This window comes from Euprymna scolopes, chromosome 35 (assembly GCF_053919585.1).
Source record: "Euprymna scolopes isolate OS-2025 chromosome 35, ASM5391958v1, whole genome shotgun sequence".
NCBI classification, from domain to species: Eukaryota; Metazoa; Mollusca; class Cephalopoda; order Sepiida; family Sepiolidae; genus Euprymna; species Euprymna scolopes.
The window spans coordinates 36,918,534-36,933,533 of NC_136516.1; the positions used below are offsets into that span (position 1 = coordinate 36,918,534).

The following is a 15,000-nucleotide window of genomic DNA, read 5'->3' on the forward strand; positions in this document are numbered from 1 at the left end:
TCGGGGGAGGGGTGTAAAAAAGAAAGAAGTCCTTTGGCAAAGAAATATGCAAATTAGTCAGCCTCATGACATGAATGAATAACTGAGGAGTATTAGTTAAAGAAATTAAATATTTTACAATCAACAACAAAAAAAAACACACACACAAGAAGATAATTTTAAATAAGTTTTTATTGAGATATTTCACAGAAAAAAATATTTACATAAAAACAAAATTTGAAAAAAATATATATAAATAGGAAGTGTTAAAATGTTTCTGCTTGACAGAATAAAAAAACATTTTCACTGAAATATTTCTGTGAAATATGCGCGTAGAGCTTACAGTTTGTTGTTGATTTGTTTTTATAATGAAATTACAGGGTTATTTTAATTTTTACATTTGTACACATTGAATATATGATGGTTCGATCAAGGGACGTTTCGTGGTAAGGCATTTTACATTTTGATTTATTGACAACTTGGTAAATATTTAATTATTCAAATCTCTATGGAACATGCTTACTTTAAAAAAAAAAAAAAGTTTTAATCAAAAATTATTCTTTTCTTACTTAGGGAAAAGCAAAAAAAAAAAGAAAAACAAATGAAAAAACAATAAAATAAAAATAGTAAAATAAAAAAAAAGAAAAGAAAACAGACAAATGTGACTAAAAGAAAAAACAGAAAATAAAAATAGAAAAAGAAAGACAAAAAAAAAAAATGGTTAAAAACGTCCGTTGGTCGAAATGTCGATTTATCAAAATAAAAAAGAAGCCATTTTAAAACTACTTCTTTTCCAGTTGACCCGTTGTTTGTTTTTAGCTCTAGTAAGCTTTTTGATTTATGCACACTATAAATTTACATTATTTCATTTATATTTAAAAAAAAAACTGGACATTTTCTTATATATTTATTCATTTTGATTATTAAAGAAAATATAATTTCCTACAGTCTCAACTTCATTTTTTGCATCCTTTTCTACACATAATGTTGAAGTTTAAAAAATATATCTAAGATATCATTGCTATCCCTTATTCTAATGTTCGTATTGGAGATCGTTTTTTTTTTTTTTTTTTTTTTTTTTAAATATCAGTTCCTGGATAATATAGATTATAATCAAATATCAGTTTTGCAGATCTGATGTTATTTAAGTCCCTATTAAGAAGTCCCTATTAGCAAAACGTTTATTTCTAATTAAGTTAATTTATGAACCTCGAACAGACGAATTATTCATCCCAAAAGAAATTCATACTCTGATTCTGTGATTGGATCCTTTCATTGCATTTATCATTAAGCGCCACTATGGCGCGCCATAAAATGCTGACATAATGGCATCACGAAATACCGCCGCCCCATGAACACACTAATACTGTCTTAGGTGACTTTTTATTTTTTAACTTTATACAATCTTGAGTATATTACAGAAATGAAATCGCGGAGTGATGAATTGTTGCAAAGTGTTGCGCCCGGGTAGGAAGTGTATTAGGTGCCCATCTTTAAATTCAAATCAAAACGATTACAAGAATAATTATTTGAATCTTGTAAAGGTGGACGTCTTTTACACTTTGGAGAAAATTAATACTATAATATTTTTTCTTTTTTTTTTTTAACTCCACATATATTCGTGAAGTGTCTAGCATAGTGTTGCATTTGAGAAGGAAGCATTTTTTGTTCTTTTGAGAAATATTTAGTTGTGATGGAGCAGCTTTAATCATTTAAAACCCAAAATAGTGAAACAAGTTCGTTTTTTGATGCGACACGCGTGTGTGTGTGTGTGTGTGTGTGTGTGTGTGTGTGTATTACATAATAATAAGAAGAATAATGATTTGCTGCCAAAAAATACAAATCTATATATCTATAAAAGTGAACGTGTCTGTCTGTCTGTGTACATTTCCCTACGCAATAACTCTGTCAATTTTTAGTCTATAGACTCGAAATTTGAAATACCGGGTACTGAGATTTGGGAAAATCGATGTGACGGGTGTCAGCCAGAAATTTGGCTGTTAAGGGGTCAAATTTCAACGATTTGACCTTTAAGAACTCTACCAAACTCCTCCGACAATTTTGGGTCTAGACACTTGAAATTTTAGATATAGGTTCCTTGAACCTGGATCTAACTTAATAAAGTGATTTGAGCCCGAAACTATAAATTTTAAGGGGTCATAATAGGGGTCAAATTAAAAAAAAAATTTACTCTTTTTTTTTGCTCAGCATACACCTCCAAACACCCGGGCAACGCCGGGCTGAAATGCTAGTATATATATATTTGTGTATTTTGGCAGCAAGTCATTATTCAAGCATATCAGATTGAACACGACTGAGTTTTTTTTCCCAATTTTACTCGAAAACTTTTCGATTTTCCAAGTGGTCTATTTTATTTCGGCTGGCAGGTAGAATATGACCGAACAACAACTACTAGGCGCCATAATATACAACCTGCCAGCCGAAATAAAAAAGACCACTTGGCGAATCAAAAAGTTGTCTAGCAAAGTCAGAAAAAAGAACTCAGTCGTGTTCAATCTTATATACATTTATATACATTTATATATATATATATATACACATATATATATATATAAATATATATAATGAGTGTCAAATAAATAAAATTGCATAAACATTGTTAGACATCTACGCAGATCAATGTTTCGACATTTCCATGTCATCGTCAATACTCAAAATTAATCTCCCATTCATATATATATATATATATATATATATATATATATATATATATATATATATATATTAAATTAAATTTTGATATGCTTTTGGATTACAGCTTGTATAATATTGTAAGATTAAACTCCATATAAATATTAGTATCAATATTTATAAGACAATCCCAACCAGATTATTAAAGCTCAATGTATGAAATAGAGCAATAATAAGAATTAGAATTTTTAATTAAATTATGTAAATCAAAAATTTCGATAAGGAATACATTTTAATTTTTTGTGTTCCTTGTCGAACAATAAATTTGTTGTGAACTTTTAATATACAGAATTTAATTCAAAATTTTCATGGAAAAAAAAAAGAAAGAAAACATTACACACAAGAGAAAGAAAACAACAGATTGACCAGTTTCGTTTGGATGTACAAATGTCATTGGAAACATCCAAACGAAATCGGTCAATCTTCAATTTGTTTTTCTTTCATATAAATTTAATGTTTTTTTTTTCCATTTTGTCTCCACGACATAATTTATTCTCATTATATATATATATACACACACACATACGAATGAATAACTAATTGACAAAAGTCTATATTCCAAATTTCATAATGTTGACCATCTTACAATTTATTCCTTTAATTCAGTTGACACTTACAATTCTTGACAGTATCTGTTTCATAGCACAAAATCACTTAATTATTATATCAATCAGTTCAAATTCAAAATGGTGTAATGTAAGCAAACTATAAGCTTCTCTTCCAATTTTCGGATGTTTTAATCATGTCAAAACGCATTTCATTTCCTTTTGATAGATTGATTGTTGCTATTTCTTCTGATGAGTTAAGGGCAAAATAGATTCACTGATTAATATAATAATTAAGTGGTTGATTTTGTGCTACGAAACAGATACTGTCAAAAATTGTAAATGACATGTTAAAGGAATAAATTGTAAGATGGTCAACATCATGAACTTTGGAATATAGACTTTTGTTATTTATTCATTATATGCTCTGCAATTACACTGAGCTTCTTAAATAAAGATTCGTATATGTAAAAAGGAAATTTAAGCGAATAAAGACTATTTCCACATATATATATATATATATATATATATATATGCCTACTTTGTAAATGACGTTAGACAAACTATTTATCCTGAGTAAGTTTGATATACCCTTAATAAAGTCTCGGGCATATTAAATATATAATTAAAAAAAAAAATGAATATTTTTGTTTTAAATGTGGCGGATAGCTTTTTTTAACAATGGTGGTAAAAACAACATTGATTAAAAAAAATTTTCTTCGAGAAAATTTAAAATAAAATCTTTATAAACATGAATAATTTATTTTTCTTTGAAAATTGTATTCATTTATTTGCAAAAAATTTGTTTTTTTTTTAAACAATTATATAAACAAATAATCGTTTAAGAAAAAAAAAATGTATGCTAGTGTGTGTATGTGTGTGTGTGTGTGTGTGTTACCTCTCTGGAGATAATGTATGTATTTAAATAGTTGTGTTTGATATATGAATTCCCGCTCAAAGCAAACTTGATTTACAATATATATTTACTAAGAAATACAAAACTGACCCTTTTTTCTTTAGTTAAATTGTTACAAAAAAAAAAAAAATCCATCTTAAATCATACAATCTGAACGGTTTTAAATGTTTTCTTTTCAAATGAAGAAATTTATTCGAAATAAAAACTTGAAAATTCATTTTTTTTTTTAACGTTTTGGAAGTTTGAGATGCAGATCAATTATTTTGATTCTTCAGACTACCATTTTTATCGTGGTGGTTTCATTCACAACGTTTCGTCCGATGTAACCTCTTATCTTCAGTTCGAACAGAAGCATCAGAAAATGAACGTTACAGATATAACAACCAAGTTGAAAATGATAAATTAATCCAAAAGTTTGAATATCTAAAAAATTCTTTACATGCAAACCTAAATCCGGATTATTGATGGAATATATTTGAATTCATATCGGTTTTTTGCTCAAAATCGTTTAATTTTTCTTCACGTATACAAACGAGGTTTATATTTCAGGATTGCATGGCAGTTAAATTATGAAAAAATTTCTTGGGTTTAGTATCTGTTGATGTACACGAGTTCACAAGGAAATGGTGATATTTTTTTTCAGACTTTTGGACAAATGGAAAAGGTCCTCTTTAACAGTGGATTGGACACATTGAAATATTCTTGATATGAAAGCTATGAATACCAAATGAAAGCTATGAATACCAAGAATGAAGCGCTTTATTAAAAATAGTGACCAACAGACACTGGACGTATGACCCTCACAAAAGTGATGAGTGTTTATAGTGCCAAGTGAATAGTTGGGTTTCTATTTCGTGTGTGTGTGTGTGTGTATATATATATATATATATATATATATATATAGAGAGAGAGAGAGAGAAAGAGATGTGTATACATGATAGAGGGGAGATATATATGCACATACATACAAAAAATGACTTTCTAAAAGACATTTTGTATTCCTATACATCAACGAAAGTAATAAATAGAAAAAAAGATAAACATTTATGTATTTTTCATCTCTTTTTTATACATATATATGTTAGTCGTTTGGATCAACATGGTGCCTTTTCATATGAGTGTGTGTATATATATATATATATATATATATATATATATATATATATCCTTATGGATGTGTGAATTTTGGTCTGAAATGCTACGTTGTTTATTAAAATAAATATTTTCTCATATGTTGAATTGTAATTCTTTGTTTTAAAAGGGTGGAAGTCCTGTATTTAGTCCTAGTTTAGACATCGTTATTAATGAAAATGTTTTTGTTTTTTTTGTTTCGTTTTAATTAGAAACAAAAACGGAAAAAAAATACCCAAAAGATTTACAAAATTGAACAAACATTTACTCGAATGTTCCCGCTCCCAAGAAAAAAAAAAATAATATCGATATAATTAAATAGAAAACATTTTCTATTTTTTTTTTTTAAAAAGATTTTTAATTAAAAAATTATATGAACAAAAGATTGAGGAGGGGGATAAAAATAGAAATTTAAAAAAAAAAACATCTCCAATTATTTTTTTTTTCTTTAAATAAAGAAAAAAAAAATTTTTTTGTTTTTGTGTGATTTTAGCAACAAATTAGAGTTGTCTCCCCTTTGAATAATTCCGCCATTTTTTGTCTTTTTGAATACTGTTCTTTATATATATATATATATATATATATATATATATATATATATATATTAAAAAAAGTCTTTCTCGGTCGAAGAACAGCAACAAAAGCGTTATCAGAATCGACACATATCCCACAAGTTCATTTAGGGAGCCAGGGAGGCAGCTAAAATGCTTTCGTCTTGGTAGGAAGACACTGGTTTGTAATGCAATGTAGACAATATCATGATGTAGCGGATTCCATTTCCTTTTGGGGGGGTTTCCTCGTACATCAATATTTTGTCTCTTCTGCTCAAAACTTGGTCTCCCATCACATTAAGTTATTTTTTTTTCATTGAAATATCCAAACAATTTTCTTTCTTCTTAATTCAGGCATTTGAATTTGAGGATCCTTCTGTCTGTTGGCTATGGTAGGCAGAAGCTAAATGTTCAAAAGCCTACAATAAAAATGAATAAATAAATATAAATAAATAAAATAAATATGCAAATATAAAAATAAACAAATATAAATAAATATGAATATATAAATAAAGATAAATGATAAAATAGATAAATAAATAAATAAATATACATAAATAAATATAGATAAATAAATAAAAAATAAAATAAATAAATAAAAAATTAAATTTTCTTTTAATTAAAATAACATCTGCTACTAATATTATTAATACAGAAAAAGCAGATACATAAGTTGCCAATGATAAAGCAATCCCAAATCAAGACAAATATTTTGGACTCTCACGGATTTTTCAATCTAGTGAGTCAGGATGTTCAGTCATAATCACCTAAAATAAAAGTCGAATCCCCGTGCTAGTTGCATCAGGCCATGCATGGAGGACTAGTTGCATCTGGCCACGTATTTTAATGAACCATGCTCTGATGAACTCATTGCCCTTATATCCTCTCGACATGCATATCTTTAACAAACCTGTTTAGCAACAAAATCCCACCCTTTCACTGTAGATGCTAAAAAGCTTTGTTTCCTTGAACTGCTGGACTTTGAAATTCCCCCCCCCCCGTTACCTATTTCCCTAACTGTACTGGCATGCAGAAGTTTAAATGTAACGTAAACCGACATCTTGCTCATTTCCTCTAAACATGGTCCCAAATAGCAGCCTCTTATGTCCAAGTGGCAATAAGCCTTGTTTAGAGTGAACATGACTAAAAGAATGCAACACTACAGTCTCCACTTCACGTAGACACAGAGCCAATCTTTAGTGACCTAATATATAAACGGCAAAATGTGTGCGTGTTTTTATGTCTCGCAAAAATTTTACACACATGCGACAGATCCTCATGAGATCGGTATTGTTTTGAAGCTCGGTCCTGCGGATGACAATTATTGAAAAATTGGCCAAAAACATTCATTCCTTCATCCTTAACTGGGCAGTTTTGTACAAAAAGGATTCATTTTTTTGTAAGTCATCGTCTGCAGCGGATTGACTATGATTAATTTCAATGCTCTCAACTTCTGCTTGCGCCATGGATGCATCGGCCAAGACATTACTTTTATTTTTTTCCCCTCCTTTGTGTTATGGGTTCGAGCCTGCCTGTCTACTACAATTTTTTTTTTCTTTTAACAACACCTCTCTCCACCCGGGCAATGCCTACTGTAGTTTTGCTTCCCCTCCCCCAATACCACTTTTTTTTCTTTATTCCTCCCACCCTACAGGGTTCCTTACTACACCTCCACACACCCGGGCAATGCCAGGCACTCCCGCTAGTATATATTAAAAGTCTTACCTCAATTTCTGTATCCAAAATCTTCAAGTATTTTGGGACTTTATCTTGTGCCGATGACCCTTGTGTTGGGTACGACATCCGCAGATGCTTTTTGGTTGGTAAGGTCTTATACATAAGATGGTCAGATGGTTCCGCCTTCTTCGAGGGCCCATCGGCCAAGTCCAAAGACTTTATAAACGTATCCTGTAAAGAGGGAGGAGACGGGCTCTTCGTCTCGAACACGGATATCTCCGTACCCCACGTCTGTAGTAGTGAGGGGGGTGTGCTGAGGCGGTTATTCAGACGATTTTCCTTAGATTGTCGGGAATTTCGCAACCAGATTGGTTTCAGCCCCAAACGATGGCTCTTGCCCGGGGTACTGAAAGGCTTGGAGTGAAAGAAAGTTGTCGTTACCGAGGTTGGGGAGACAGAGCTTTGTCTGTTGAAGTTATCAGAGGAAGCGTTCTGTTGACTGAGGTGTTGCTGATTGAGGCTACGGTCAATCTCGTTCAGTTTTTCGTTGAGTTCCTGTGCTTCCGACATCAGGTGAGGATGAAGCGACTTATCGTCTTTCTTTTTGCTTCCACTGCCGAAATGAAAAAGTGACTTCTTGGGATTCATTTGTTTTTTAATTGACTGTAACTATAATGAGAAGAAAGCAAAAAGGTCATTAAATAAAATTATTTAACCAATTAACAGAGTTCATTTTGTGGGGTTTTTTTTTGTGTTTTTATAGCATACTTTTGATTTGCTTTCTTTTTGAAAAAGAGGTATTTATTCTCGAAATTATCAAAGACATACCATCTCAATTATATTTATCAGTAGGTCAATATTTTCTGATTTATATGTGAAAGATATTTTTAAAAATAAATAGATATAAAATGATTTTTAATTTAAATGCTGCTTTTGGTTGTCTGTTTTTCTTCATCTGTAACGTCACAATTCCAGTAACCTGCTTTCTGAACAGCCACATATTTCATTATTAAATTTTTTATTCGTTAATGTAATTTTACTTTGGTTACAAATGATAAGTGGTGACTCCTATTTAAACAAGTGAAGCATGCATGGTCCCCCGTGAGTGCACAGTGAATGAGGCATAAAACAAAAATGACTAAATTCAGCATTTTCCCCCCACCCACATTTAGCCCCAAAAGTCTCAGGGGATGTCAAATCCTGGTGAAACAGAACAAACGGTGCAGCTTTAGGCCTTAACATATGTAAATTTGAGTTCTGCACCATGCAAAAAAAAAAAAAAAAAAAAAAAAAAAAAAAATGACTAAGTCCCTCATTTGCGCCCCCCCCCTCTCATTTAGCCGGAAAAGTCCTCAAGGCCTTAACATATTTAAATTTGAGTTCAGCACCATGCCAAACCTGCTAAATAGACACACAGAAAATTTTGGACAAATATGGTAAAATAGTCCCAAAAATGAAGTGTTTTTTATTAGCCCTAAAAGAGCCCCTGGGGCACACCCAAGAGTTATCGCAAAGTATAGACAAAGAAAATTATATAGAAATCAGTTAGTTACAACTTTTCAGAAAGTTTTATAAAAAATCCAAGGAATCAATTTTTTTTAATAAGCACAAAAGTGTCAATTTTAGCCATTTTAATCTGAAAGGCACCCAGAGACCGGGGGGGGGGGGGGCACCAGAGTTTTTCTGGAAAATCCATTATGTTACTTTTTTACTCATTTCATGTTTAATGTTTGTGCAAAATTTCAAAAAATTCCAAGGCATAGTTAATGAGAAAAGTGTGGACAGATGAACGGACAAGGTGAATTTACAGGTCCACCCTCCTTTATCGGGGGACCAATAATATGACTTGATATCATTTAATTTATATTTACTATTTCATAATACAATTTAATATCTGATTTTCAGACCGAGTTAAATTAGATTCTGAAATTATGAAATAAAGTGTCACATTTAAACATCCTATCAAATTAAAGGTCACATTTTAACACTCAAATTAAGGGCCACGTTTTAAAACTCCAAATTTCATATCAAATCAAAAAATGGAAACAAAAAATATATTCATTCAATGAGCAGTGTCAGTGAAGATGTTTGGAAGAGTTATCTACCTTGATTTGGGTTGACATCCGCCTTTGAACGAGCCGAGTCATATTGCAAGTTGCATCTTCCAGCGTTTGACGTTCATTGGCTTCATTATCGTCAGAAGTCTGAAACAAAATTAAGATAAAAAAAAATAGAACAGGCTCATTAAAACTTCGGGTTTATCTTATAATTCTTGATTAACATGTTTAAAAAAATTACACTAATTACCGTTTCGTAATCATATTTATAATATCAAGATAATTATGCATATATAATATCAAGATAATTACACATATATAATATCAAGATAATTACACATATATAATATCAAGATAATTATGCATATATACATGCATTTATTTCAACGGTAGTTTGAGATTCATGTAATTGACTGTTGATTTTGCAGTGAGAGTAAAGTTCTGTACAGTTCTAGGAGGTCCACCCTCCCAGGTCTTGCCTTCTCTCTTTGAGAAAGGGGGGTGGGGTAGTTTATTGCTAGTCGCCTGGAGCGCCCTTACTGGGGAATGCCGACGGGGTTGTCTGGGTATTTTTTTTGCTGGCCAGAGTGCCTCTCCTCGGAGGCGGCGCTAACTCATAATCCCACTTTCCGACCCTGATGTTAAGAGTTCTTGCATTGAGAGAGAACTGAACAACAAGCAGGCGACAGAAACTTTGTGTAGTTTAAGCATTTTTCTACAAGTTTGTGTATATATATATATATAGTGATTGTCACTTCTTGACAGAAGAAGACCATCTTTCCCTTGCTTTATTGTTGATTATTCATTCATTTTCATGTACTTTTGAAATAGTTATTTTGTTTTTATATATACAAAGGAAGGATTGTATGAAGGATTAAAAACAAGACCTTTCGGGGTCAACAGCCAACTAGTACCGCGCGTGTGTGTGTGTGTGTGTGCGTGTGTGTGTGTGTGTGTGTGTGTGTGTGTGTGTGTGTGTGTGTGTGTGTGTGTGTGTGTTGGGGTGGAGAGGGCTCCCGTAAGCCGTGGATGAAGGCAACCTTTCTAGGAGAAGCAAATCTGTTTTAAAAAACCATAAAGCGGGAGATCAGTACCCGCATTAAGCTGGTCTGCAGTTTAACTTGTTGCTGGCTATCTTGCTCTTGCTTGTTGCTGGATCTCAACATTTTGAACTGAGAGAAAGACTTAGCTGTCGTACAAAGCTAAGACTCTGTAACATCATCTGTGTACAGATACTTCCTCAGGCATTTGTCTATTAAAATGGTCCTGTGGCGATGGAAGTCATTTTGGGGCTCACGGACTTTAAGTGTCTGAGAGGGTGGCACTCGTTTGACAAGACGTTGCAATCATCATATATATGTATCTCCCTATCTTGGGGTGAGCATATTGGGAAGTGATATACAAACTGCCATTAGTGTATTAAGCAATGCTCTTTGTGTAAACAAATCGAGCGGAGGCATTTGGATGATGTCAAAACATTGTTAATTCATTACCCACACAGCATCAGCCATATAGTGCAATGGTGAGAAGCCTTGACTGTCATTTGGGCGGTCGGGTTTTGATCCTGGCTTGAGGCAGTTGTATATGGATGACTATATATATATATATATATATATATATATGTATTAGTGATGGAATGATTCCAATATGTTGTTTGATTCTGATATAATTACCAATTCTGTACTGTATGTATGTATGCATGTGTGCACACACACAGATATCCACATACACATATATCTATATATCAAAGTGAATGTGTCTGTGTGTGTGTGTACATTTCCCTATGCAATAACTGTCAATTTTTAGTCTACAGACTCAAAATTTGATATATAAGGAACTGCGATTTGGGAAAATCTTTGTGATCGGTTTTCGGCCAGAAATTTGGCTGTTAAGGAGTCAAAATTCAACGATTTGACTTTTGAGAACTCTACCAAACTCCTCCGATAATTTTGGGTCTAAACACTTGAAATTTTAGATATAAGTTCCTTGGACATGGATCTAACTTAATAACTTTATGTAAGCCCAAAACAATAATTGTTAAGGGTCATAATAAGGGTCAAAGTTAAATTGACCGCTTTTTTTTTTTTTTTGCTCAACATACACCTCCAAACATCCAGGCGATGCAGAGTTGAAATGCTAGTATCTATAAAAGTGAACGTGTGTGTGTTTGTGCCTCTGTGTGTACATTTCCCTTTGCAATAACTGTCAATTTTAAGTCTAGAGACTCGAAATTTGATATACTGGGTACTGAGATTTGGGAAAATCTTTGTGATCGATTTTGATTGTTGTTTTTTTTTTGTTTTTTTTGCTCAACATACACCTCCAAACACCAGGGCAACGGCGGTCTGAAATGCTAGTATATATATATATATATATAAATATATATAAAATATATTTTAGTCATCGACATACAGTCCTGTTTCGTTGTTTCACAACTCATCAGTGCCGCTAGACTAACACCTATCCCAAGCCGAGGATCGAACCTAGAACCGTCGTGATGACAGTCGGCAGTTCTACCCCCTGACTACGGAAGCGGTGGCCACAATTAATCTGTCCGAATGTCTATTTAAATAAACATCCGTCCGCCACTCGTAAAGTGCTCAAACGTATGTTTGTAAACAAACCGCGAGCTTCGCTATATATATATATATATATATATATATATATACACACATATATATATATACAGACACAAATTTGTTGCCTCTTCAAAGCAAGAGATAAAGGATAGGAAGGAATGAAAGTATGAAATACCTGCTTTAATCGGCACTGAATCTCTTTGATTTGTTGAAGGACATAAGTCAAAAGTTCCTGTTTCATCGCTCTTTGCCTCATTTCCTCGGATACGCATGGATCTGGGGAATAAAAAAAAAAAAAAAGTTAATTAAACCAGGGTTTCTCAAAGAAGGCTGCGTGAGTAAGGCCGAGTGGCTCCGAAGGAGGATAAAGAAGAAGAAGAAGAAAAAGAAGGAAAAGAAGAAGAGGAGGATACACAAAGTTATCATGTCTGTTCAGTTACAGAGAAATGTTACTTTTTTTTTTTTCTTTTTTTTTTTTTTTTTTTTTTTTTTTCAAGAGTAATTTTTTTTTAGAATTATTCAAATTAAACTTACCACTGGAGGTAAGGTCTTCACGGGAATCAAAGAAACCATCCGAAGAAACAGATGGACTCGAAGTACTGCAAGTGTCGACAACATTATGCAAATGCTGCATCCATGTTGCCATGCATTCCTCAGACTCTGCACTGTAGCAGAAGGTGATGCCATCCTATCAGGAAAAAAAAAAAAGAAATAATTTGTAAATAAAAAGCATACACAAAGATATTACAATTTTTACAGCTGTTTCAAGACAACGTTTATTTTAAGTCACAAAATAAAAATGACTATGTAATGCATAATGGAGTGTGTGATTATCTCCATTAGATCATCAGCAAAAGACGAATATCCAGTGTTACATAGGTTACATAGGTCCTGGGGTCATATACCAGAAACAACAGTTGGAAAGAAGTTATACACAATCCACTATGACTATGCAATCCCTACAATTTTTTTTTTTTTTTTTTTTTTTTTTTACAAAGGCATCACCACATTATCAAGGCCCAGAGGCCACTCAAGGATAAGGGTTAAAGAGTGTACAGTAGAAATTGGTCAATATAGTAATCATTAGTAATGAAAATTTGGTAAATTTAATAACTTATATGGAACGGCTCATCAAGAACTTATTTACTTTAGACTTGAACACAACCATATTGTAGTCAGCCGGAAAGCAGGAAAACGGAAGACAATTCCACAGGCGTGCAGTTCTAAGAAAGAAGCTTTGTTCATGGAATCTACGTTTAGGTTTAGGCACAGATAAAGAGTGGGGGAAATTATTGATAGTGTTTACAGCTAGACGAGTGTTTCTTGTGAAAGTTTGGCGAGGGGGGACCAAAGATTGAAGCTCAGTTGAACACTTTCCATGAAAATAACGATACATCAGAGACAAACTCGCAACATCTCTTCTGTGAGATAGAGGTTGCAAGGAGGAGAAAAGGACATCTCCTACGAGGCTATGTGCCAAGGAAACAAAGCTATTAAACCCGACAGTGATGTGGGACAAAAACTTAGAAGTTACTGTCCTCAATGATGCTAGGTTGAACAGAGCCAAGATAAAAAGAAGATGGTGAAGTATCAATGCCTTATGTATGACATGAAAAGAAACTGGAATCTTAGGAAGATCTTCGTTGTTCTAGTAATTATAAAAGCAGCTGAACTCATGAAAGAATTTCGAAAACTACCTGGCGAATATACTTGGTGAACCACGTGCAAGAGAGATAATTATACCTAACTTAGAATCTTAAAAAAAGACAGCTTGGTTAGAGTTAATGGAATAGTGGGTGAATGTCTGGCATCCAGTAGGATGCCTCATCCTCAGCAAAACAAAATGATAAAAAACAAAACCTAAAAAACTTGAATACCCACTGGAGAAAACTTGAATGCCTACTAGACACTGTCCTCAAAGTATGTAAGTTCTTTCTGTAAGAGAGTTTGTCAGGAAATCTGACATGAGGAAACTTTCCTTTACAAATAAGTTCTGACTAAATAATCTCTATTATATAAAAGTTACTGTGTGTGTGTGTGTGTGTGTAAATTTCTTCCTTTCCAAATTTCACACAAAGCTAATTTATATATCTGACAGTGTTCTTAGATAGGTTTTGTACAGAAATCAATCCAATAAGTATATAAGTATTGAAAATCGAAAAAAAAAAAAAAAAAAAAAAAAAAAGAAAGCTTTTCTCTAGACAAAAGAATAATTTTTACAGGAAAATATTTTACGTCACACCGGCAAAGGAAGATGATAAAATTTCAGCAAATCATTTCTTTTTTAAAAAACAACAAAAAAAAAACAAACAAATTTATCATAATCTGGAAATATAGCTTAATGGTAGAACATTCAACTACAAATCAAATGATCCCCTGTTCAAGCCCGGTTGTACCTCACCATTTTATTTTAATTTTTTTCTTATTAATGAGTTCAATTTACGATAAAAGAAGATGTACCATTTAAAATCGCTGCAAATCATTTCTTTTTTTTTGCATATTTTAAAACTAAACATTAATTGAAAGTGACTTTTCCCAGTGCATTCAACGTCAAGCCCAAATATCAAATGATGTGATATTGTAAACAAACACAACGAAATTTGATGAGCGACATTATCATTATTATTATTTTTTTTTTTTTTTTTGCAAATTAATCTGAGCAAATTATTTCTCGTAATATATAATCATCAATAGAGGATTGATTCTATAATAATGCATTACGCAATCTGCATAAATAAAATATCATGTTTAAGCGTATTGTACGACTGGGAAAAGCCAGGCTGCCAGATAGTAAATAAAGGGGTATTAGTCATTTACAGCCGTTTCAAGGCAATGTTTATTTTAAGTAATATT

General features: G+C 32.3%; 1 protein-coding gene across 1 annotated transcript in view; it reads right to left on the reverse strand.

Moving 5' to 3' along the window:
• Positions 1-6,167: 6,167 nt before the first annotated feature.
• The window catches only part of LOC145259823 (uncharacterized), a 94,707-nt gene continuing 85,874 nt past the window's right edge, over positions 6,168-15,000 (reverse strand). Inside the window, exons 5-9 of the mRNA XM_080117624.1 lie at positions 12,682-12,835; positions 12,323-12,423; positions 9,617-9,715; positions 7,560-8,180; positions 6,168-6,253 (exon numbers count right to left, since the gene is read on the reverse strand). Of these exons, the coding sequence (XP_079973750.1) occupies positions 6,185-6,253; positions 7,560-8,180; positions 9,617-9,715; positions 12,323-12,423; positions 12,682-12,835 (1,044 nt within the window). The 3' untranslated portion in view covers positions 6,168-6,184. The remainder of the gene's footprint in view (positions 6,254-7,559; positions 8,181-9,616; positions 9,716-12,322; positions 12,424-12,681; positions 12,836-15,000) is intronic.